The sequence below is a fragment of the Trachinotus anak genome, unplaced genomic scaffold (genome assembly GCF_046630095.1).
Source record: "Trachinotus anak isolate AG129_WGS33_773 ecotype Australia unplaced genomic scaffold, CSIRO_AGI_Tana_v1 ptg000006l, whole genome shotgun sequence".
Classification (NCBI taxonomy): domain Eukaryota; kingdom Metazoa; phylum Chordata; class Actinopteri; order Carangiformes; family Carangidae; genus Trachinotus; species Trachinotus anak.
In genome coordinates, this window is record NW_027273857.1 from 1,331,996 (window position 1) to 1,355,785 (window position 23,790).

At 45.2% G+C, this 23,790-nt stretch overlaps 1 protein-coding gene and 3 long non-coding RNA genes across 7 annotated transcripts in view; 1 reads left to right on the forward strand and 3 right to left on the reverse strand.

Annotated features, from left to right (window-relative positions):
• Nucleotides 1-23,790, forward strand: part of LOC139622372 (kalirin-like) — a 33,951-nt gene that overhangs the window by 6,172 nt on the left and 3,989 nt on the right. For both annotated transcript variants that reach the window (XR_011691228.1, XM_071479648.1), the window contains exons 6-54: nucleotides 108-432; nucleotides 1,245-1,367; nucleotides 1,452-1,643; nucleotides 2,013-2,144; nucleotides 2,327-2,461; nucleotides 2,559-2,651; nucleotides 2,819-2,941; nucleotides 3,116-3,232; nucleotides 3,375-3,449; nucleotides 3,696-3,818; nucleotides 3,945-3,997; nucleotides 5,015-5,162; nucleotides 5,245-5,441; nucleotides 5,520-5,617; nucleotides 6,783-6,946; nucleotides 7,044-7,163; nucleotides 7,419-7,498; nucleotides 7,592-7,730; nucleotides 7,815-7,949; nucleotides 8,248-8,410; nucleotides 8,550-8,665; nucleotides 8,862-8,984; nucleotides 9,078-9,260; nucleotides 9,346-9,470; nucleotides 9,549-9,615; nucleotides 9,954-10,063; nucleotides 10,424-10,493; nucleotides 10,583-10,672; nucleotides 11,245-11,337; nucleotides 12,029-12,140; nucleotides 12,395-12,585; nucleotides 12,955-13,056; nucleotides 13,152-13,306; nucleotides 13,984-14,086; nucleotides 16,267-16,428; nucleotides 16,553-16,742; nucleotides 19,518-19,568; nucleotides 19,662-19,765; nucleotides 20,011-20,142; nucleotides 20,266-20,379; nucleotides 20,622-20,692; nucleotides 20,830-20,896; nucleotides 21,355-21,458; nucleotides 21,544-21,613; nucleotides 21,820-21,906; nucleotides 22,739-22,831; nucleotides 23,088-23,138; nucleotides 23,290-23,367; nucleotides 23,554-23,739. Coding sequence is in view for 1 of the 2 variants with exons in the window: in XM_071479648.1 (XP_071335749.1) it covers nucleotides 108-432; nucleotides 1,245-1,367; nucleotides 1,452-1,643; nucleotides 2,013-2,144; nucleotides 2,327-2,461; nucleotides 2,559-2,651; nucleotides 2,819-2,941; nucleotides 3,116-3,232; nucleotides 3,375-3,449; nucleotides 3,696-3,818; nucleotides 3,945-3,997; nucleotides 5,015-5,162; nucleotides 5,245-5,441; nucleotides 5,520-5,617; nucleotides 6,783-6,946; nucleotides 7,044-7,163; nucleotides 7,419-7,498; nucleotides 7,592-7,730; nucleotides 7,815-7,949; nucleotides 8,248-8,410; nucleotides 8,550-8,665; nucleotides 8,862-8,984; nucleotides 9,078-9,260; nucleotides 9,346-9,470; nucleotides 9,549-9,615; nucleotides 9,954-10,063; nucleotides 10,424-10,493; nucleotides 10,583-10,672; nucleotides 11,245-11,337; nucleotides 12,029-12,140; nucleotides 12,395-12,585; nucleotides 12,955-13,056; nucleotides 13,152-13,306; nucleotides 13,984-14,086; nucleotides 16,267-16,428; nucleotides 16,553-16,742; nucleotides 19,518-19,568; nucleotides 19,662-19,765; nucleotides 20,011-20,142; nucleotides 20,266-20,379; nucleotides 20,622-20,692; nucleotides 20,830-20,896; nucleotides 21,355-21,458; nucleotides 21,544-21,613; nucleotides 21,820-21,906; nucleotides 22,739-22,831; nucleotides 23,088-23,138; nucleotides 23,290-23,367; nucleotides 23,554-23,739 (5,935 nt within the window). In the remaining variant the exon portion in view is untranslated. The remainder of the gene's footprint in view (nucleotides 1-107; nucleotides 433-1,244; nucleotides 1,368-1,451; nucleotides 1,644-2,012; nucleotides 2,145-2,326; nucleotides 2,462-2,558; nucleotides 2,652-2,818; nucleotides 2,942-3,115; nucleotides 3,233-3,374; nucleotides 3,450-3,695; nucleotides 3,819-3,944; nucleotides 3,998-5,014; nucleotides 5,163-5,244; nucleotides 5,442-5,519; nucleotides 5,618-6,782; nucleotides 6,947-7,043; nucleotides 7,164-7,418; nucleotides 7,499-7,591; nucleotides 7,731-7,814; nucleotides 7,950-8,247; nucleotides 8,411-8,549; nucleotides 8,666-8,861; nucleotides 8,985-9,077; nucleotides 9,261-9,345; nucleotides 9,471-9,548; nucleotides 9,616-9,953; nucleotides 10,064-10,423; nucleotides 10,494-10,582; nucleotides 10,673-11,244; nucleotides 11,338-12,028; nucleotides 12,141-12,394; nucleotides 12,586-12,954; nucleotides 13,057-13,151; nucleotides 13,307-13,983; nucleotides 14,087-16,266; nucleotides 16,429-16,552; nucleotides 16,743-19,517; nucleotides 19,569-19,661; nucleotides 19,766-20,010; nucleotides 20,143-20,265; nucleotides 20,380-20,621; nucleotides 20,693-20,829; nucleotides 20,897-21,354; nucleotides 21,459-21,543; nucleotides 21,614-21,819; nucleotides 21,907-22,738; nucleotides 22,832-23,087; nucleotides 23,139-23,289; nucleotides 23,368-23,553; nucleotides 23,740-23,790) is intronic.
• Nucleotides 349-9,234, reverse strand: LOC139622414 (uncharacterized). 3 transcript variants are annotated; one of them, XR_011691239.1, is made up of 9 exons: nucleotides 9,099-9,234; nucleotides 8,824-8,976; nucleotides 7,795-7,943; nucleotides 7,397-7,469; nucleotides 7,017-7,167; nucleotides 3,125-3,220; nucleotides 1,993-2,088; nucleotides 580-675; nucleotides 349-463 (listed from the first exon to the last, which is right to left on the reverse strand). It is a non-coding gene; the product is annotated as an uncharacterized lncRNA (long non-coding RNA). The 3 variants fall into 3 exon arrangements; XR_011691237.1 differs by having other exon boundaries at nucleotides 429-675; XR_011691238.1 differs by having other exon boundaries at nucleotides 429-675; nucleotides 6,972-7,167.
• Nucleotides 9,326-12,499, reverse strand: LOC139622417 (uncharacterized). Its single transcript, XR_011691242.1, has 4 exons — nucleotides 12,374-12,499; nucleotides 11,465-11,545; nucleotides 9,960-10,045; nucleotides 9,326-9,452 (listed from the first exon to the last, which is right to left on the reverse strand). It is a non-coding gene; the product is annotated as an uncharacterized lncRNA (long non-coding RNA).
• On the reverse strand, nucleotides 20,915-23,669 carry LOC139622415 (uncharacterized). Its single transcript, XR_011691240.1, has 5 exons — nucleotides 23,529-23,669; nucleotides 23,032-23,221; nucleotides 22,592-22,690; nucleotides 21,524-21,738; nucleotides 20,915-21,030 (listed from the first exon to the last, which is right to left on the reverse strand). It is a non-coding gene; the product is annotated as an uncharacterized lncRNA (long non-coding RNA).

Below are 23,790 nucleotides of genomic sequence, written 5' to 3' on the forward strand. Positions count from 1 at the left end.
CCATACTTATTGATTATTTAATAAGTTATTGATTAAGTATTAGAACTTTAAATTCATTGTTGTATTAGACAGTTGATTATATTTACCTCCATATTTTCCCTCTCCAGACTCCTGGAGGAACATGGGCGTCTCCGTAACACCATCGCCACAGCACCGGTCGACGCCCTCGAACGAGAGGGCCGGAGTTTGCTCCAGCGTATGCGCCTGGGTCCTTCACATGGCGACGCCTCTAATGAAGGCAGTGGTGGGGGCAGTAGCCACGGCAGCTGGCTGTCAGGTGGGGCGGACTTCCAGAGTGTGGCGCCTAAGGTCTCGTCTCTGCTGGACCGGCTGCAGGGGGCCCGCAGCCACCTGCTGCAGAGCTGGAGCGACAGGAAGCTGCACCTGGACCAGGCGCTGCAGCTGCACCTGTTTGAACAGGACGCCACCAAGGTGAGGGGAGTGGGTGTGTCTGTAAGTACACCTGTGCAAGGAGGATATAGCTGTGGTCAGAGGGGCGGAGTTTAATGATTAACACACAGAAATATAAAAAACACAGTTTGAAGTTTTAGGGGGAGTTGGAACTATTTCTTGACAAACCACAGTGTATCCCTCCACCAGTCTCCAGCTAAAGATGAATCCACCAGCTGATTCATGTGATGCACTCTGCTGCGTCGCTGCAGTAACTGACACAGGCTTTGGGAAAAACACAAAAATATTCAGAGTGTGGAGTGTAGAAGCTTAAAATTCATTGAAATCAGATGAAATACATAATTCATTTAAACAGTTTCGGCCAGGAAACATACACAGGGAGACAGGATCCAGTGGAGCAGAGGCTCGGGGAGTTTGCTTTATTCCAGAGTTTGAAGTTAAATGTTGGAGCAGCTGAGAACATTCAGAGCGGTTCTGCTGATTTGCAGGTGACAGCTCGCCGTCTATTTAACGTTTATTTTAATGGCAGCCTGATGGGTTCTCCAGGATCTCCTCAACAGAGGAATTACAGCAATTTACATGTGAAATGCAACTGTAGTTTGGCAGCTCGTTTACAGGTTGCCAGATAAAGATGGTGAGTGCAGGTTTTAGTTCTGGTCCCAGATCTGGCAACCTCACTGTGACTACAGAGCTCGTCTGCAGAAGGAACTTTTTCTGTTGTGTTGTGCTCTGTAACAATAATAAGATGGAAATCGGGCAGTTTCTGACCTGACAGGCGGAACTACTGCTCTCTCACCTGTCTCACTCATTCCTTCTCCCTGTCTCTCTCTCAGATGTCAGAGTGGATCGCCCACAGTAAAGAGCTGTTCATGCAGAGTCTGGCGGAGGTCGGCCAGAACCACCAGCACGCCCTCGACCTCCAGACACAACACCAGCACTTCACCGCCAACTGCATGGTCGGTCTGCAATCTCGTGCTGTGTTTGGTGTTAACGAGAGCCTTAACGAATCCTTAACGACGTCTCTGAATGTCTCTGAACAGAACGGCAGCGTGAACGTGGACAGTGTGGTTACCGTGGCGGCGAGACTTGCAGAGGCCGGTCATTACGGGGCGGAGCGGATCGCCATGGTGTCGTCACGGTTACAGGAAGACTGGAAGTCGCTGACGACAGCCCTGGAGGAGCGTAGCAACACACTTGCCATGGCAACCGGCTTCCATCAGGGGGCGGAGCAGGTGATGACTACACCTGTTTGTCTGCCTGTCTTCGTACCTGTCTCACTATCTAACCATCTTTACTTGTCCACAGCCCACAGTGTCCACCCGTCTGTCTACCTGTGTGGATGTACCTCTCTGTCTACTCACCTGTCTGACTCCCCGTTGACCCATCTACATCTACCTGTTTACCTGTCAACTTGTAGTTTTATTTGTCCACTATTTTATCCGTTTATTATTTCTACTTTACCTGTCTGTCTACCTGTCTCTGTCTCCTCCCTCTGTACACTTTATATTAAATCCGTCAGGTGATGTTCACAGGACTAAACACTGTCCTCATGTCTGTCTCTCTACCTGTCTGTCTCTCTACCTGTCTGTCTGGCTGTTCAGTTCCTGCTCAAGGTGGAGGGCTGGGTTCAGGTTTGCTCTGAAGGGTCATTGCCGTCGGCGACAGCAGAGCTGGAAGCTGCGATCAAGAAACACCAGGAGCTGAATGAGGAGATCTCTGCTAATTACACACAGGTACCTGTCTGTCTAATCACCTGTCTGTCTGACCACCTGTCTGTCTGACCACCTGTCTGTCTGAACATCTGTCTGTCTGTCTAATCACCTGTCTATCTAATCACCTGTCTGTCTGAACACCTGTCTGTCTGACAACCTGCCTGTCTAATCACCTGTCTGTCTCCCCACCTGTCTGTCTGCAGGTCAGTGAGAGTGGTAAAGCCTTACTGGACGTCCTCCAGCGTTGCCCGGCAACCGACTCTGATGACTCAGCAACCAAACCAGACTTCACCGCTGCCACACATGGCATCATGGGAGTTCTGCACCAGGTCATGCAGGTACGACTTTCCTTTAACCTGTCTCACATCGTTTAGCCTCACTGTCACTGACCGGCAGACAGACAGGTGGACTGATGTGACGTCTGTTTTTTTGCAGGGTCACCATGAGGTGGAGGGAGCATGGCAGCACCGTAAGCTCCGCCTCCACCAACGCCTGCAGCTGTGCGTGTTTCAACAGGATGTTAGACAGGTACGACAACTCCAGACCCAGATCCAGATTCAGACTGAGATTCACATTTTAACGTCTACACTACGATAGCTTAGTGTGATTTAGTCATTTACTATCTCATAATCTTCCCTCTCCCCTTGTCTCTCTTTCTACCCCTGCCTGTCTCTCTCCACCCGTCTGCCTCTCAGGTGCTGGACTGGGTGGAGCAGCACGGTGAGGTTTTCCTGAACAAACACAGCGGTGTGGGGAAGTCTCTGCACCGAGCGCGAGCTCTGCAGAAACGCCACGATGACTTCCAGCAGGTCGCACAGGTAAGACGGAAACTCTGTGGTAATAAACTTCTGCATTTACTTCAATGCTGCATCACTACATCTGTGACCTGCAGTAATTTAAGACAGTGAACTGATCCAAGTACTACATCAGCACTGACTGAACCACATGACTGCACTTAACGTACTCTTTGTGTGTGTGTGTGTGTGTGTCAGAACACTTACACTAATGCAGAGAAGCTTCTGGAAGCAGCAGATCAGCTGGCTCAGTCTGGAGAGTGTGAGGAGGAGGAGATCTACCAGGCAGCCAGGGACCTGGAGCTACGTATGCAGGTAACAGAGAGAGAATGAACGAATGAATGAATTCATTTTTATATTTTCATGATACAGGAGAACGTTATGGGCAGGTATAAAAGTTGGTGAAGAGATCACACGTGTTGTTAACATGTTGTAAATCCGTGTGGTGTGTGTGCAGGCGTTTATCCAGAGGGTGGAACAGAGGAAGCTGCTGCTGGATCTCGCCGTGTCTTTCTACACACACACCAAGGAGGTAACACAGATATAAATACTGTGATGTACTGCAGTACAGTGTACTGTGTGCTGTGATTTGAGACATGACATAATGACATAATGAATGTGGTTGAGGATATTATTATTTATTTCCAGGTGTGACAACAAGACAACTGGTTCATATTCTTCCTCCTCTCCTCTCCTCTCCTCTCCTCCTCTCCTCTCCTCTCATCTCCTCCCCTCCTCCCTTCTCCTCTCCTCTCCTCCTCTCGTCTCTCCTCCTCAGCTCTCGGTGTGGATGGAGGGCCTCCAGAAGCAGCTCTCCTCAGATCTCTGTGTTTGTCCGGACACTGTGGAGGCTCTGCAGACTCTCATCAGCCAGCAGCAACAGCAGCAGGCCAACACACAGGTACATGCTGACCTCTGTCCCCACCCCGCTGAGCTGACCCCTATCATAACAACCTAACATCCAAGTGACCTCTGACCCCCCACCTCTAACCCCCACACTAACCCTGACTCTAACCCTGACCCACAGGAAGCTGCGATGAGTGTCATCCGGGAAGGAGAAGACCTCATCCTGCAACTCAGGTACTCACAGAGAGTGTGGGTTTGATTCATGCCTCAGCACTGCCAGGACAGCCGGAGTATGGCTGGTGTGGGTGCATTTGTTTCATCTGCCAGGGCAGCACAGAGGCCTGTGTTGAACTGGTGTGCATCATTATGATGGGTGTTTGCTTTACATTGGCTAAACCTGTGCGGGTGCATTTGTTTTAGTCCTCAAGGGAGCTCTGTGGCCCATGAATTTTGTGTGGGTGCATTTGTTTTCTAGATTATATAGAATTTGTGGGTGTGTTTGTTTTCTATTTTGCAAAGTCAGACACAGTAAAGGTTTTATTGATTCGTGTTGGTTTAGAGTGTGTGGGTGCATTTTCTGGTTTGGGTGCGCTTGTTTTTTAGTTTTGTGTAGAATGTGTGGAGGAGCTTGTTTACTTGTTTCCTTTTTTAAGTTTGTAAAGACTTTGTGTTAGTGTGGTTTTCTTAATAGTGCAAAGCCTGTATGGGTGTGTTTGTTTTCTGGTTTGTATAACCTGTGTGCATGAATTTGTTTAAAAACTGGATAACCTGTGTGGGTACGTTTTCTGTGTAGGTGTTTGTTTCACTCCACAGGGCAACTCAGAGGCCTGAGTGGAGTTGGTTTTTGTAACAGTTGTGAGTGCATGTGTTTTCAGATTTATCTCGTGTGTGTAGGTGCATTTGTTTCTAGCTTTGTAACGCCTATGTGGGTGCGTTTGTTTCAATGCTCGTGACAGCTCAGAGTGTGTGGTGGAGTTAGAGTTTGTAATGATTGTGGGTGCTATTGTTTTTAGTTTTGCATAGCCACTCATTTGTACAACATGCGTGGGATGTATGTAGTTTGTGTAATTTGTGTAGATGCTTTTGTTTTATGGTTTGTATAAACTGTGTAGGAGCCTTTTTTGGATAGTATAGTCTGTGTGGGTGGGAACTTTTTAGTTTGTTTAGTTTTTTATCTTTTATAAAATATTTTTATACTTTTGGGTTTGTTCGTTTTCAGGTTTGTATAATGTGTGGGTGTGCTTGTTTCAGGCCTCAGGGCAGCTCGGTGGCCCATGTGGAGTCGGTGCTGCAGCAGCTGGAGGAGTCTCATGTTCAGCTGGAGGAACTTTTCCACCAGAGGAAGATCCGACTGGATGTTTACCTGCAGCTCCGCATTCTGCAGCAGTGCACGCTGGAGGTACACCGTTTATTGACGAAATCATTTCTTGAACCTCCTTCCTGTAAGTTGGATCAAGGTTGAAGTCCCTCTGTATGTGTAGGTAACTGGGGAAATGGACGCCTGGAAGCAGGACCTCCAGAAACAGACCCAGGACTTCTCCACCGAGAAGCTAGCATCGCCGCGGCTAGCTGATGTAAACCAGGACAAGCTAGCCCAGGACAAGCTGGCACTGGGCCAGTCACAGCTAGTGGAGGCTAGTCCTGAGGCACTCACGCTAGCACAGCAACGCATCCACAGGTAAACAGGCCAGTCTGATGACATCATCCTCGCTCAGCATGAAGGTGTTGATTGATTGACTGATTAATTGATCTGCAGGCACATGGAGCGAAGGCTGGCTATGAACAACATGATCTATGAGGTCATACAGCAAGGTCACGACCTTCAGCAGTACATCAACGAGGTCCAAGCATCAGGTCAGAAACAAACTGCTCACACTCTGTTTAATGCTAATGTTACTGCTACGACTGACATGATTAGTGCTGCTGATCTGTGCTTTAATAACTTTAAAAAACTTATTGGTCTAAAGTGCAATTCACAAGGCTGTCAACAGGGCTGAGGTCACGAGGAGAAAAGAAACATACAGCTGAGTGTCATCTACATATCAACAAAACTTATTCCATGGTTTTGAATGACAGAACTTAATGGCAGCTAATCTCAACAGAAATGAATGGAGACCCAGGATTCTTCTAGTTCTTCCTACATGGGTTTCATCTGGAGAGGTTTCTAATGTGTCTTATGGGGTTCCTGAGGTCCTTGGATTGTTTCTAGGTCTTCCTATGGAGCTTTTACAGGTTCTTGGAGTGTTTCTAACGCTTCCTAAGGAGTTCCAGAGATCTTTGAGTGGATTTGAATCCCTCCTAAAGGGGTTCCAGAAGCTTGAGGGGATGCCAAAGATCCTCGATACTTCTGCTGTGATCCTCAAGGTTTTTGTGTCTCCTTTTTGGGCTTGGATCAGTACTTGAGGGAGGTTTGGATTTCCTTGAGGGGTTTCCAGGGATCCTTCATGGCATCAACCAACCATAAACAGGCAAAAGGTCAAACAGGCGGAATGTAGAACAGTTCATACTTCAGAAGAGGTTGCTACATCAGACCATAATGATTCTATTCACCTCTACTGTTAGAACAGAACAGAACAGAACAGAACAGAACAGAACAGAACAGAACAGAACAGAACAGAACAGAATAGAATAGAATAGAAAGCAGTTGGCACATTTTATTCTACAGTGTAGCATCAGTCTGACCAGTTCAATAACACACTGATGATATTAGGGGAAAGGGAGGGCAAAGAGGATAATGGGGGGAGGGGGAAAAGGGGGATAGGGTTGCCATGGAAACTGCTCTCTGAAGCACACAGCTGGTCCCCATGGAAACCAACGTATTGAATTTGCCATGGAGACACACACACACACACACACATATACACACACACACACACACACACACACACACACACACACACACACACACACATGAATGGAGATGAAAGCACAAATGTACAGTTGCTGCACTTGTGAGGACCTAACAGCCAAAATGTCCTCACTTTGTGTGTGTGTGTGTGTGTGTGTGTGTGTGTCTCAGGTATTGAGCTGTCAGAGGCGGAGGGAGGTCTCTCCTCTCAGGTGGAGGAGCTGCAACGCCTCCTACAGGACAAACAAAAGGAGCTGCAGCAGATCGCAGACCACACACACACACACCTGGAGCAGAACCTGCAGCTGAGACACCTGCAGAGCCAGGTCAAACAGGTAACACACACACATTCACACACACCTGCAGATTCAGGTGATAATAAGCGCTGCAGGTGATGACCTCTACCTGTCCGTCCGTCCGTCCATGTCTCAGGTGCTGGGCTGGATCTCAGAGGGAGAGGTCATGTTGTCGTCCTGCATGTTGAACTCCAGCTGTTTATCTGAGGCTGAGCAGCTGCAGAGGGAGCATGAGCGCCTCCAGCAGGCCATAGAGGTGACTGCACACACACACACACACACACACACACACACACACACACACACACACACAGCATGGAGGGATATCTGAGACAATGAATCAATGATGCTGCCCTCATGCAGTGGGCAAGGCTGTCTGCTGTCCATCCCAGCAGACAGGTATAAAGGTTACCATGGCAACAGGACACTGATAATGAATTCATCAGCACAAAAGCCTTTTTTGGATTAATGGAAATGAAGTGGACGTACCTGCCTGTCTGTCTCTCTCCAGGCTCTCCTCCACGCTGACTCCCTGCAGAGGACTCATCAGGTGGCTCTGGCTCTGCAGCAGAGAGCAGAGCTGTTGGTCAGGTTAGTTACCTCCACAGCTCCGCTAACAGGTTGATCCTCATCCACTGTTCGTCCACTGTACCAGCAATATGACCTCTGACCTCTCCCCCTCAGGTCAGGTCACTATGATCCGGATGCGGTGAGGTCTTGTGCACAGACGGTGGCGCTGCACTGGCAGACGCTGATGCTGAGGATCGAGGACCGACTCAAACTGGTCAACGCCTCCGCTGCCTTCTACAGGACGTCCCAGCAGGTAACACTGTCTGTTTATCTCTACCTGTCGCACTGTACCACCTGAAGTCTGTTTATCTCCTCACCTGTCTGCCTGCCTCTCCAGGTGTGTGGGGTCCTAGAGAGTCTGGAGCAGGAGTACCGCAGGGAGGAGGACTGGTGTGGAGGAGGAGAGAGACAGCCGGAGCAGCTCCTGCCACTCATCAACAAACACATGGAGCAGAAGGAGGCTTTTCTAAAGGTGAGGAAAAGCAGTGAAAAGCCTCAGATTGGTGACACTTCAAGTTCCTCTCTTTAGACTTTACAATCAGTTTATTAGGTTATAGGTTATAGGTTATAGTCAGAGTTATTGAACAGTAGATTACATATTTGTGGTCTTATGAAATCTTTTTCTATAATTGTTGGAAAATTAATACAGTTTGAATATGTCTCAAACAGTCCTGAATAGAGCACATAATAAACTCCAGTGTATTTCATAAATGTCAGTGTGCTAATGTAATACCGCAGGGTCCCTAACAGTCTCGTTTCCATGGCAACAGGCCTGCACTCTGGCCAGACGAAACGCAGAGGTTTTCCTCAAGTACATCCATCGCAACAGTGTCACCATGGCAAACATCTCCGGCCACAGCGTCACTGTCTCCGGGGTAACCGGGGTTACTGAGGTCACTGGGCACTCCAGGGTGCCAGAGCAACAGGTCAAAGGTGAACAAACATACACACAGAAATATGTAATTGTGAGTCTCATGTTAAATGTCCGATTAAGGCCACGGGGAGTTTATATCGTGTATGTGGACAGTAAAGGGTTACGTTTTACTGATCAGGTGTGTCTTTGTGTGTGCAGGTATCCTCAGTGAGTTGCTCCAGAGGGAAAACAGAGTTCTTCATTTCTGGACGTTGAAGAAACGTCGACTGGATCAATGTCAGCAGTACCTGATGTTCCAGAGCCACGCCCACCAGGTACACACGCTGACAATTTGTCATGATGTAATTTTACAGGATTATTCATTCCAGGGTCGATTTTTCTCAATTCACAATACACCAAGTTCAAACTCTCGTCTTTGTCAGTGTAAATCTTCAAAATGTTGCTTAAATAGAGGAGAAAAGAGTAAAAGCACCTGTGAGGCAGCAGTGTGAGTGTAATGTTTGATTGCAGGCTCTGGATTGGCTGCAGCAGTCAGGTGACCACTACCTGTCCACACACACATCAGCGGGGGCAAATGTGGCTGAGACTCAAGAACTGTTAAACCAGCACAGGGAGTTCTGTGTTTCTGCCAAGGTGAGAAAACACAGATAGGTCCGTTTGTTTACGGGTGTTTGGCACCGATTGAAAGAGTCTGAATCCCACAATAATGTCAATCATTTCTCTCAGCATACACAAGAGAAGGTTCACCTGCTGATCCAGCTGGCTGAGAGCATGCTGGCTAAAGGCCACGCCCACCGCACTGAGCTCCGTCGTTGTGTTTCCACCGTGGATAAACGTTACCGCGACTTCACCGTCAGGATGGGACAGTACCGCCACCTGCTGGAGACGGCGCTGGGAGGATGCTCGCAGGTAGAGTGAAGAGCATGTGGACAGAAAAACAACGTGTAACTGTGGACTCACCTTTTATGAGTGTGCTGTACGGTGTCCCTGTCAGGACAATAAGGACCTGGAGCTGGAGCTGATCCCCAACAGCCTGTCCGACTCCGACCCTGAGGTCAACCTGTCCGACCCCAGCCACCAGGTCAGCGACGAGAAGAGACGCTCCGCCCGCAAGAAGGAGTGAGTAGCGTTAGTATTAGTACAAGTAGTAGTGTTGATGTGTGTCCTTTGATAACACCTGTGTGTGTGTGTTTTCAGGTACATCATGGCTGAGCTCCTTCAGACAGAAAGAGTCTATGTCAGAGATCTGCAGGAGTGTATTGAGGTAAACATCACAGGATATTTTATTTTAATTAGGATATTTTGTTGTATTCTGTTGGTACTTCAGACCAACAGAATACAACAAAATATCCTAATTGCTGCAGTTAAAATCCAGTTAAAGTATAGACAGAAGTATTGTTATGGTATCTGTCCCAAATCCAGAGGTCGTGGCATGATATCAAACATTACATATACCCAGACCGAGTCATGACGAAGGACTGATGTGAGCTAAAAAGTACAGCCTTTATGAGTAGTCTCCCTGAAGACTGACATGACACCAAACGTTGTAGTACTACTGCACTGGGTAGTACTTCCTGATGGTAATACTGTGACCTCGTGCAGACGTACCTGTGGGAGATGACGAGCGGCTCGGAGGACGTCCCTCCTGGTCTCACCAACAAGGACGACATCGTGTTCGGAAACATCCAGGACATCTACGAGTTCCACAACAGGTACTGTAAATTATACTGCAAATAATACTGCAATACATGTACTACAGCAGGAAGCAACATATGTCACAGAGGTACTGTAAAGTTTACTGCAATGCTGCAACATTTACTACAGTAGTACACATCTAGAATGACTACAAGTTCCATCACAGGCACAACAAATACTGCAAATATAGTACTCTACTGCAGTATGTACTATATACAACCCAAAGTAGAATATACACCGTAGTACTACGAGTGATTCCACAGCATGCACACATATCGCAATATGTACTACAGTACTTCAGAGTATTGAGTGTATATCTTTACTATAACACTGCTCAGTGTTGTGTGTGTGGTGATGCAGTACTTTGTGTTTTGCAGTATTTTCCTGAAGGAGCTGGAAAACTACGAACAGCTTCCTGAAGACGTTGGACACTGCTTTGTTACCTGGGTAACCAGTTTAAGTTCAATCACTCTGAAACCTAAACCACAGACTGAAATAATAATGACAGCGTATTTGTATTTGTCTCCCTGCGTCAGGCCGATAAGTTCCACATGTATGTGACGTACTGCAGAAACAAACCTGACTCCAGTTTACTGATCCAACAACACGGCGTGGGATTCTTTGAGGTCGGGCCTGCTTTTATTTTAGAAACCTAATAATAACTAATGAGTCAGCTGAGTAACACTCTCTTTCTGTTGAGTTAAAGCTTCAGTTTCTGCTTTGCCCCAGTCTCTTCTTTTATTTTTGTGAATTAAAACTAAGGGCTGGCTCCGTGGTTTGCACTTGAAGACAGCTCTTGGGTTTGTGATTGGTGGAGAGGACGGATGAAAATAAAACTGAATGGGCGTTGGGTTGGTTTATATGCGGACAGTGACTTCCAGACCCTGAGGCTGGACCGGTTGGGAACCACTGACCTAAAAAGTAATTTAGTCGGATCACAGCGGGTCAGCTGAACATGCAGAGAGCAAAATTTGTCTTAGTGGATAACTGCAGAAATCACTCTTCAATTGAACCACACAGCAGATGCATTTTTCTTTGTATTAATGGGGCAAAAGCAAAAAAGATTTGGGACAGTGATCTGATATAAGGACGGATACCAGCCTCCAGTCCTGTGGGTGAACTGCAGCTGGGGGAAAGCTTGGTTTGTAATTGTTTTTTGAGTTTCCTGTTCACAAGTTCTGTGTGTGTTTGTGCCCAGGAGGTCCAGAGGAGACACAGTCTAGCTAACTCCATCTCCTCAGCTCTCATCAAACCCGTTCAGAGGATCACCAAATACCAGCTGCTGCTCAAGGTAACGCAAGTCATTTGACACATCTCCAGTTTTCTGCCACAGTCAAAGTTCCTCCCAGTGTCAGAGCAGCAGTGGCTGCTCCAGAGAAGTGTTTCTTCCTTCTGGCTGTTTGGAAAACACAACACACCTCAGAGGATTCACTGGAGCTGGGTGCAGCTTTAAATCCAAAACACTGTCTATGGAGCCCGGGGGATCCAGTCTGTGTGCCCTGGGTAATAGAGGAAAAAGATTTGATGTCAGTTTGAGAACTTTGTTGTAACCTGAACGTAGCAGCAGCAGGAGCCTGAAGGCCTCGTACATAGAGCCCCTTTAGACCAGGTGTGTTTTTATGTTGTCTCCTGTTTCATCTCTTCAAAGTAAAGGTTTAAACCATTTCTCAAACCCTTTAAAGGATCAAAGTTTGCTGTTTCATGTCTCATATTATTTTTTACCTATACACACTGGAAAATACTTCAATATTTTACACCTACACACAAAGAAATGAAGCTGCATTAACCATAGGTTGTACTTTGGGGTAAAATGCAGATAGACATGGTGGGTAAAAGACAATCTTAGTAGCTTTAAAGAGTATTCATTATTAATCTTCAGTATCAAAATAATCTCATGTAATGTTCTTGTGATTAACAAATAATTACTCAGTGATTTATTGTGAGTATATGTATAAAACAGTTTTTGTTGTGTGTGTTTGTAGGAGTTGTTGGCGTGCTGCGAGGAGGGCAAAGGCGAGATCAAAGAAGGTCTGGATGTGATGCTGAGCGTCCCGAAGAGAGCGAACGATGCTATGCACGTTAGCATGTTGGAAGGTAACACAAACAGATTACCTTTCACAGGGACGAGATTAAAAGACATGATGCTTCACATTAAAAGCCCTTTATTGAAGACTTTCTTTCATTACAGTCCCAATGGCTGGTGGACTTTTACTGTGAAAGAGGTTTTTAGCTGCTCACTGGGGGCTTTTATTGTGAAGCCTCTGTAGTTCCTGTTTATTATACACTCACACTCTGTGCTACTGATCGTCGGCACGTTAAACCTGTACCTGCTGTGATGTCCCCGTCAGGTCTGGAGGAGGGTCTGGAGGTTCAGGGCGAGCTCCTCCTCCAGGACTCCTTCCTGGTTTGGGAGCCAAAGTCTCTGATCAGGAAAGGGCGGGACCGACACCTCTTCCTGTTCGAGCTGTCACTCATCTTCAGCAAGGAGATCAAAGACTCGTCCGGACGAACCAAATACCTCTACAAGAGCAGGCTGAGGGTAACACACATGTGAAGGCTGAAGCTACGCAACTTACTTCACAATAAAAGTCTCAGGACACAAAAAGCTTGAACTGTCATCATTTGATCATCCACTTTTTATTTGTTCAGTAAATTATAATTATTTTAATGTACAAAAGACTGAAAGTTCCTCGCTACACACAAGTCCATAAATTCACCCCTTCAACTGAAATGTATATATTTCAATTCATACTTAGCTTTGTGCACATTATTTTCAATTTTAAAATTTAGCAAGTCTCTAAATTGTCACTAAATTTGATTGACATTAATATCAAACAGATTTTTTTTAGGTTTAAGGGAGATTTGCTGTAATGAGACGTGGTGTTCACGGCCTCTCTCTCTCTGTCAGACCTCAGAGCTCGGTGTGACAGAGCACATCGAGGGGGATCCCTGTAAGTTTGCTTTGTGGGTCGGACGAACGCCGACGTCCGACAACAAGACGGTACTGAAGGTGTGTGCTCCTGCTAACCTCCACCTGATGAATGTAAGTGGTCCCGCCTCTGCCTGTAAGGGTTTACCTGTATACCTGTCGTTCTGTCTCCGCAGGCGTCGTCGTTGGAGCTGAAGCAGGAGTGGGTCCGCAGTATCCGACAGGTGATCCAGGAGAGGCGGGGTCACCTGCGGGGAGCGCTGAGGGAGCCCATTCCCCTCCCCAAGACACCCAACCCCACACTGGGGCGACAACGCAGCATCACCCGCAGGTCAGCACACACACACACACACACACACACATTGACACACATACACACACACAGAAACACAGTTAACACAGACACGTTAGATGCCTCTCACCATGTGACCTGTCAGCTCTTCTAAGTAAAACTGCCCTTTGACCTTTGTGTTAATATTCTAACTGCTGTACATTCTGTCCTCTGATTACACCAAACTCCATTCAGAAAACACTCCGTTTACCGCTGCCCCTGATTCCTCATACTAAGGTTTTGTTTGGAGTTTTTGATTCTAGAAAAATGCCCCAGTCTGTTTGGGTCGACCACAGAGGGGCGCCAGTGGAGCGGTTTGAATGGACAATTTAGCTGCAATGATTCATCAATTAATTAATCAGTTGATGGACAGGAAAATTAATATGCAACTATTTTGACAATTGATTAATCCTTTTTTTCATTTTTTAAGGAGGAATTCTAAAATTCTTTGGTTCCAGTCTCCAGTAAACGTGTGGGCATTTTCACTATTTCATGAAATGATACAGACAAAGAAAATAAGATTAATCAATAATGAAAATAATCATTAGTTGCAGCCCTGGTGTAAAGATTTCCATACATTGGAAGTGAGAGGCTTAAGAAACAGAGCTGAAGAAGTACGTCTTTACCCACAAAGGATGAAAATGAAAAATGTCTCTGTTCCTTTGTGAAAACGTCAGGGAGACCAGTGAGGACGCCGACAGTCTGGGTGATGCCAGCAGTCAGCCCGACACCGTCTCCATCGCCTCCCGAACATCGCAGAACACCGCAGACAGCGACAAGGTAACACACACACACACACTCATACACACTGTGTATTGAGAGGGGTGTGTTGAGTAGTCTTATGACCTCACCACTGCTGCAGCTGGCTGGGTGTGTGTGTGTGTGTGTGTGTGTGTGTGTGTGTGTGTGTGTGTTTGAGGGAGTTTCCTCTGTTTGTCATCAGACTCTTTCTCGAAACTTTCGCTTCTTTTCTGCTCTCCGGACGAGGTATGTTTGATTTATTTTACCTGCTATTTATTAGCTGAGGATGGGGTTAGTGGCTGGATGCTGTGACCTCTGACCTCTAACACTCGGACGCTGCTCGCTGTGGACTGTTGGTAACGTTTAGTGCATAGGAACTTGAACTCATCATTTACATGTCAGATTAATGGATAATAAAACATCATTTAGTTTGTGCCTGTGTTGTAAAGCTTAGAATAATAACAGTCCTGCAGAACTCAGGATGGTTTGAATTCTACCAGATTTCCTCACTATTGTTTTTTTGTAAGACATTCATTCAAATTCTTACTTGAGAAAATTACATAAGTATTACTAACAAAATATACTTAAAGTATGTCAGGTATAAGTACTAATGGCCTCTGGAACTGTTATATTTATATTATTGTTACTGTTGCATTCACGTGTATGTGGTGTTTTCATGTTGAAGCTAATTTCAACCACTTCATAGACTTGTGGGTGATTTAATCTGTGACCAAGCTTCATATTTAAAGCACTGATCACATTTTCTCTGTGAGGACCTGCAGCTGTTAATAACTGTAGCTGAGTAGAAGTTGGAAATATTCAAGTTTAGTACATTTACTTCTAAATTAAACTTGAGTATATGAACTAAGGTGCTTTCCACCACTGTACACACACGTGGGAGGGATCCTGTGTGTGTGTTGTGTGTGATACGCGCTGGGCTGCACGACTGATCACAGCTGTGTTCGATTTAGACCGGGAACACCCCTCTATTCCCTATAGACTGTGTGTGTGTGTGTGTGTGTGTGTGTGTGTGTGTCCTTCCCCAGCTGGAGCCCATGTGCTCGAGTTCACTATAAGTCAATACACAGACACACACACACACAGAGTCGTGTTTTCTATTCCTTATTCAGCCAATCAGAGCTCAGCGGGCCCTGCTGTGATTGGACGGGTAAAGACCATATATCAGGATGATGTATGTTGGTTTCAAGGTTGATATTTCTGCCATTTGTCTCTGAATTCACTGCTGCATGGAATCTGCTGCAGAATCAGAAACACTGGTCTCTGAGGAGAGATCGTCTGATCACCTGGACATGATGGATTCATTCATCAGCTACAGGGTTTAACGTCCCTGTAGGTTATTTATATTGGTTCATGATCTTTTTGACCAATCCTGTCGACTTTGGTGATAAGTTTCAACTTATCCTGTGAAATATCTAAATATCTGGTGAATAAAATCTATTATATATAAAATGTATGACACATCTGGATGGGTCAGATATCCAGGGTACCCAGATGATGACTCCTTATGATCCCTTCACTTTCCTCTAGAGCCACCATGAGTACAAAAAGGTTCATTTAAAAATGTTCTTATGATATTAAACAGTAAGGAAGTGATCTTTATATTTCATGGATGGCAGAGTCAACCTGAGAAACAGATAACGATCAGTGTTGGTTCATTAGTTGTTTTGTTGTTATTTAGATGCTGTTTATAATATACACATTATTTTAATTGTAGTAATTTTTATTTTTAATTTATATTTTGGGGATAATTTACACTTTATTTAGTGGAGGAAAGGTTATATTAATTTATATTATGTAAATGCTATGACCACAGGCTTGTTGTTACTTCTGACAGCATCACATACCTAGAATGCCACACTGCCGTTCAGTGGCATATTTCATAATATTAAATAACACTGTACATGTTCTGTCTTTTTAAAGTCCACACCCAGCCAGCAGTAGTGGTGGTGAGGTCATCGGGCTGAAGGACACACCCCTTTGGAAACTGTGTGTGTTTGTTGGTGACGGTCCTGCTACTGGTGCTCCCACCACTACTGGAAGAGCTGCTGGGATTTCTGTTAATAGTGTGATTATCATTATACAACACACCTCAGTGACAGGATCATGGAGGCTGTGAGCCTGACGATCACCTTCAGTCTATTGGAGGTGGATAAACCGTCTCACCTGTCTCTCTGTCCCATGTGTCTCTGTTGCTCCAGCTGTCAGGGGGCTGCGAGTTAGTGGTGGTGCTGCTGGATTTCTCCTCGGGGGGGCCAGGAGAGCTCAGCGTTCGCTGTGGTCAGACTGTGGAGCTGGTGGAGCGTTCAGCCGAAAGACCCGGGTGGTGTCTGGTCAGAACGACAGATCAAACGCCCCAACAGGTAAAAAAATCAAACGTCCTCACAGGTGACGAGTGAAACTGTTCCTACAGGTTCACTTTTAAATTCAGCTCAAAGTTTGATTCCAAACCAAAGTGTCTGATATCAGCCCGGTGCTTCTCTGCAGGAGGGTTTACTGCCGATGAGCGCCCTCTGTCTGTCACACTCCCACAGTGCAGCCGACATGGAGGGGCTCATACCAGCCTCCACCACCTCCTCCAGCACCTCATCTACCTGCACCACCACCTCCTCCTCCTGCAACTCCTCGACCACCACCGCCTCCTCCAACGCCTCCTCTACCGTGTGCGCCGGGAAGGGTGAGTGCATCTCTGTCCCTGTCTGAATTTAACGTTTCCAGTCTTCAACATGTCATCAGGACAGTATCGCCCACGAGAGCACAGACTGGTAACGAGCTGCTGTTTTATCTTAAATCACCCGACTTTAAAAATCATTTTCTTCATTTTTTGTTTTTGATTTTTTTGTTGATTGCGCGCAGGCTGGGCCGTTCGCTCCCTTCACCACCTGCCCCTGCTGCAGCACTTCTCATGTTTGCCCCATGTCACTTCCTGTTTAAACAGAGGGAACTTTAAACATCCTCAGCCCACGCTGTGATGTATGTGTGTCCCACATCCTGTCCATCTCTCTAACTGTGGCCCCTAAATATTTAAAACCACGTTTGTAAAGCTGTAAACAGACACAAGTCTCCTGTGTGCTCGTTCTGCAGCTGAGCATAAAAAATTAAACCGGTTTTGTTTGTTTGTCAGGAGCTTCTGTTTCACATGTTTTTACAGAGACAGTCCAAACGAATGAGGACACGTTTCAAAATCCATCTTTTTCTCTACATTTTCAGCTTCTATCCAACTGATTAGATAAAGTCCTGAATGCTGCAGCCTGAGAACAGACCTTTGATTTTGACAGATCACTGACATCAGCCACTGAGACACTTCAGTGGAGACAGTCTCATGTAATTATCATCCACAAATATATAAAAACAAATGTAATAAACAAAATGTCACACATTTGGACCTCACTATTATCACATTTTGTTCATCCCTCATTGTTGGAGAGCTCAGACACCGAGATGGAAACACTGACGCTTCACTGTCAGTGAAAAGATGAGGAGCAGAACAGTGTTTGTGGCTTCACTGTTGAAACTATCGACACGTGAGCAGAGTTTAAATTTAAACAGAGAGTGAAGGTAACTGTCTCAGTCTTAATCTGAAATGTGGTTTGGCAAGTTGTCACACACACACACACACACACACACACACACAGACACACACACACACACACACACACACACACACACACACACACACACACACACACACACACACACACAGTCCAGAGGTGAGACAGTTTCAGGGTTAAACATTGACCTGACAGAGTTTCAGACTCAACAGGAATCTGCAGTTTAACATCCTGACTATGTGTGTATGTGTGTGTATGTGTGTGTGTGTGTGTGTGTGTTAATGTGGCTACCTGCTGGGTCGTCTTCCCTGTCAGAAAACAATGGGGACTTTAGTTTAAAAATAAAGTGGTTTTCAGGTCAGTGCTCCTGTTTATTCTGAATATTGTTTTATTTTACTCTGTGGTGTATTGTTTCCCAGTCTTCAATTTTATATTACATTTTATATTTTGGGCTTTATTTTTATTTTACTATTATTCAAAATTATTATTTATATTTTCTTTCAAGTGAATTTTTTGGGTCAGGTTTAATTCCATCTTAATTTTTAAAATGTATTTTCCCACTTTATTCTAACTTAATTTTAACTCGTTATTATTTTACATAATTGTTTTATTATATGTATTTAACTTATTTTCATTCTTTTTAATGTCAAGATGTGTTTCTCCATCACATTTTTCACAACATTTTTAAAATGTTTTTTAGATTACATTTAATTATCAGTGGTGACTAATTTCCTTGTCATCAGTCTTAACAAACCACGCCCCCTTCTCTAGCCCCACCCCTCTGTGTTTAGCCCCGCCCCACACAGCTCTGACTCCTCTGTAGTTTCATTCAGCTCTATGGAGAGAAACACCGATCTGCCTCCTTCTATGTGTCACTTCTTTTTTTTATTTTGTTTTTCTGAATGGACTGATGTTGAAGCATGCGGAGGGGCAGAGGTGCATGCTGGGATTGCTCTGCCGTTTGGGGATGGATTGTGGGAGAGGGAGAGGACGATCGAGGTGGGTTTTAACATGAAAGAGAGACGAAGAGAGGAGTGTTTCAGAGGATGTTGGTTAATGAGTGATAGAGAAAGTCTCTCTCTCTCTCTCTCTCTCTCTCTCTGTTTGTTGTATTGTCTCTCTACCATTACAGCAAAACTAACACACATGCAGTGGAATGTCGGCAATGTGTGTGATTGTGTTGAACAGGACATTCAGGTTTTCCTTATGGCTACTGAAGCTTAACCATTACACACCACACCTGACACAGGTTGTGTTCCTGCGCTCAGCCGGGTGGGTCTGCAGGGGGCCGTCCCTCAGTGACCTGGGAGACGACGACAGGGGGAACTGGCTGTGTGTCGTCTGTCCGGTTTTAATTTCATGGTTAACTTTTTAGTTTTAGTTTGTTTAAGTGAAAGTGTCGAACATGTTGTAAATTTGAGCATCTCATAAATGAAAGGTACTAGAATTGTATCTTTTCTACACAACAAAACAAATATAGAATATTCTTTACCTTTCTTCTTCTACTTCTTATTATTATTATTGTTTGTATTTTTAACTTTTTTTTTCTTATACGCCACTTTATATGTGACAACTCTGTTTCATGTCATCACCTTGCTTTTGTTGATTTTTTTAAAAATTAGTTTTGCTTAACAGTAGATCCACATACACTGACTGTTAATGTGTAAATGTTAATAAAGCTCTGGGTAAGAAAATAAAATACTGTGGACACTCAGGTTACATTCTGTGCAGGCCTGTAATAATTCTCCAAACTGATTCTAAAATATGTTTAGAAAATGTAAAAAGAGGTGGAATAAAATGTGTCCTCTGCTTCAAGCTGAGGACACATTGTTGTCATCGCTGAACCTTCACACTATGACCATGATTAACTCCAGGATCTGTCTCTGTCCGTGTCTCCACAGACTCCGGTCTCTACAGCTCTGAAGGTTCGGGGCTTCACACTCAGACGACCAGTGAGACAATAATCATCCTAATTTACTCACAATACTGATGTACAGTGAACTCATCGTGACCTCACTGACGCCTCCTTGCTCTTCCTCTCTCAGGTGCCACCTCCCCCACAGTGTATGGAATAGGTGGGGCTCCAGGGGGTGCCGTCGGCTCTCCGGGGCCCAAACGCAGCGGCTCTGGAACTGGAAACACCCTGAAGGTAACAGCTGATCCTCACAGTCCTACTGTCGACACAAGTAATTTAATAATAATTTAATAACATTTGTTTTCTTCTGTCGTAATAAGGTTAGGTCACTTTATTTGTACCTGTAGGTGAGTTTGTTTTGCAGTAAAAAGAGTCACACACACAGCTCAGTCAGAGTACGAGTACTGTGAGAATCAGTAGCAGAAGTACAAGTCTCAGTATCAGAAGCAGTAGTTGTATTATAATCGTGTTTTTTGCAGCGTTGGTTGACGAGTCCTGTTCGGAGGCTGAGTCAAGGTAAAGCTGACGGACAGAAGAAACCGCCAATCAGAACCAGGAGGCGGGACAACAGGCCGGAGCTGACCACACCCCTCACTGGCAATTCTCAGACGGTACATACACACACAGTAAAGACAAAAGATGTGTGTGTGTGTGTGTGTGTGTGTGTGTGTGTGTGTGTGTGTGTGTGTGTGTGTGATGTAATGTCATCGGTTTTTGTTTGTTTGTTGCTGCAGAAAGCGAGGAAGGAGGAGGGGGCCCAGAGTGGAGGGGAGGAGGAGCCAGAGGAAGAAAGCCACACCCCTCTACCACCTCCCATGCAGATCATCAAAGACCCCAACAACCCCGAGGTAACGGGGAGGGAGGAGGGCGTTAACAGGGATGGGGAGCTGACGAATGGTAGATGTTGATGTACCATTCGTCGGGCTGTAACATGTCCTGAGTGTTAGCACAGTTCTGCTGCATCATCAGATTTGATGAGCCACGTTATGGTTAATTGCTCCTGGGATTTGTGCAACGTGCTTGTTTTTGTGAAGAACGGCAAACGTCTGGTATCTTGTGACTCAATGAGCGGCTGCGTTTCTCTCCTCAGGCTTTGGATTCAGATCAGGGCTCCAACGAATCAGACACCGAACAGAGAAACAAAGCACTGAGAGGACGAATGTAAGAGACACACACACACACACGTACACACACACACACACACACACACACACACACACACACAGAACTTAGATATAAAATGTAAATATGTTTTAAAAAAAGTTATATGTGAACTTTGTGTCCATGTTTTCGTGCAGGTTTGTGGTTAATGAGATGGTCCAATCAGAGAAGGACTATGTGAAGGACCTGGGTGTGATCGTAGAGGTGAGACATGAAGTGACATCATCATACTGTCTAACTGTTCAGGAACATGTGACCCGTCAGCCCTGAAGCTCCACTCACCAGACTCCATGATGGACGGACCAAATTCTGATGGACCTAAACGCCTCGGTCCACAGCTGAAATAAAAATCCACATCTGATTCACGATTTCATGGAAGTCAGTCTGGTCAGACTAAGAGATTAGAGATTAATCATTTGCTCCTCGTTTTGTGGCTGTAATGAAAACTGCAGCCTCTAGAGGCCGCGGGCAGAACTTTAGACCTGTGAAGTTTACGAGTAAAAAGGGAGAAGAGTGAAGTTTTTTAATTAGTCTCCATTTTTGTTCATTGTAATTAAAAGAATTAAAATACCAATAACTCGGTTCCTGTTTAAAGGTCTCAGATAAAAAAGTAAGGAAACATTTAATCGGCCTGAGCTAAATGATGTTCGTCTGTGTGTCAGGGCTTCATGTCCAGGCTGGAGGTCAGAGGGATTCCTGAGGACATGAGAGGAAAAGACAAAATCGTCTTCGGCAACATCCAGCAGATCTACGACTGGCACCGCGAGTGCGTGCACACAAACACACACACAAATAAACACACACACACACACTTCCCTCACACACACTCACTGTGTGTTTTCTTGTGTCAGTTTCTTCCTGGTGGAGCTGGAGCGTTGTGTTCAGAACCACGACCTGCTGGCCGACCTCTTCATCAGACATGTGAGTGTAGTACCTCTACTGCAATACTACGAATACTACTGCCCCAGTGCAGGTTTATTACTGCTGCTGGTCGCCACGGTAACAGCATCAGGACCAGGAGCTGCCGATCATTTATCACAGTGCTCCTGCAGAGGGTTGACATGGATGTCATTGATCTGTTAGTCAGTCAATCACTGATTGATTGTGTGTTTATTCTTATGTTGTAGGAGCGTCGTCTCCACATGTACGTGGTTTACTGTCAGAACAAGCCGAGGTCAGAGTTCATCGTCATCGAGTACGAGACGTTCTTCGAGGTAAAACATCCCCACTTCTTTATTTCTGGAGACGTTTTCTTTCAAATGTATTTTTGTTGTCGTCATCAAATCTAAGAAAAGACTCAATGTAACTAACCCTGAATGTCTACATTAACAAGTATCATGTGTCTCTATAGCCTGGTGTCTTACAACTCTGAGCTTCATTGTTGACCAAAAACTATTAAAAATACATTAGGGGTTTAGTTTTCTGAAAAACACAGAACACTGACAGACGCACTTTAGGTTTCTGACAAGTTCAGAACTCATACAAACAGGTGCTGATGTTTTTATGTGTAAGCATTAAGTATTGTGTTTTACCTGCTTGCTTATATTCTTTTTTTCTTTATTTCTCTCCTCTCATTGGTGTTTGCTTCCAAGTTCTTTATTCATTATTGTTAATTGCTGACTAATCTGCTAATTATTTTCTGAATAAATCAAGTTTCTCCTGTAAAGTGTCAGAAAATAGTGACATATGGCCGTTACAGATTTCTTTTGGTCCAATTTTTAATTATATTGAAAAGACAAGTAGAAAATCTTCACATTTGATAAACTTGAAGCAGAGAACATTTAGTGTCCTACTTAAAAGAGCTGCAGATAATTTTCTGTCAGTTAATTAATTAACTAACATCCATCTCAGGGAGCCGTCAAAGAGTAACAAGAAAAAAAGTCTTGAACAGTGACGTACCTGCAGGCTTCGCTGAACGGGCTGATTTTTGAATGGAGTTTGGTGTGGAAGAACAGCAGGTTCAGGAGAAGTGATGGGTTTTCAGGTGGAAGAATTCCTCTGCAACACAAACAGAGTTTAAAAATGAGCCCGTCTCTCTTTCTGCAGGAAATCCAGCACGAGATCAGCTGCAGGATGTCGATCAGTGATTATCTGATCAAGCCCATCCAGAGAATCACCAAGTACCAGCTGCTGCTCAAGGTCTGTCCCACACACATCAACACACACGTACGCTCTTTACACTACGGTGGATCGTAGCATGCACTGCACAGGAGCCAGTAATTTAATCACTGCTCTGAAATATTCTGATTTGCATTTAGAGTATTTACTGCCGGAGGTCATTACTGCTGATTTTTAGCTCTATGTTTTCATTCCTTGTACATAAGGGAGAATTCACACACCTGTCAAACACCTTCATCATTTTTATTCCTGTTTTCTTAACATCTGTCTCTCTCAGGATTTTCTGAAGTACACATCCAAAGCAGGGCTGGACTGTGAGGAGATCGAGGTGAGTCCCAGCTTCAGTTACGACCATGTGATGTCACGGTGATGATGGTGAATGATTTATGCAGGATGCGCCTCGTAGACCATCTGAAACACGCACAAACATTTGTAATATCTAACAGCCATGTGTGTGTTTTCTGTGTGTGTTTGTACAGAAAGCGGTGGAGCTGATGTCATTGGTTCCAAAGCGCTGCAACGACATGATGAACCTGGGACGCCTGCAGGGATATGAGGTACACCTGTCTGTGTGTCTACCTGCCTGTCTGTGGTCAGAGCTGTAACAGTATCTGAGGAGATGTTTGACAGCTGCAGTGGTGGAGGGAGGATAATACAGAGGCACAGACACTGCCTCAAGTGGCCAGAATAATCAAGTAACGGAGCTGTCTGTCCTCACCTGTCTGTCCCGACCTGTCGTCCAGGGGAAGTTGACGTCTCAGGGGAAGCTGCTGCAGCAGGAGACCTTCTGTGTTTGGGAGCAGGACGGGGGAGTTTTGTCTCGCAGTAAAGAGCGCCGAGTTTTCCTGTTCGAGCAGGTCATCATCTTCAGCGAGCTGCTGCGCAAAGGCTCCAACAACCCTGGATACCAGTTCAAGAACAGCATCAAGGTCAGACTGGTAGTTCTGGTTTATACTGGATCCCTGGAGGACATGGTTTAC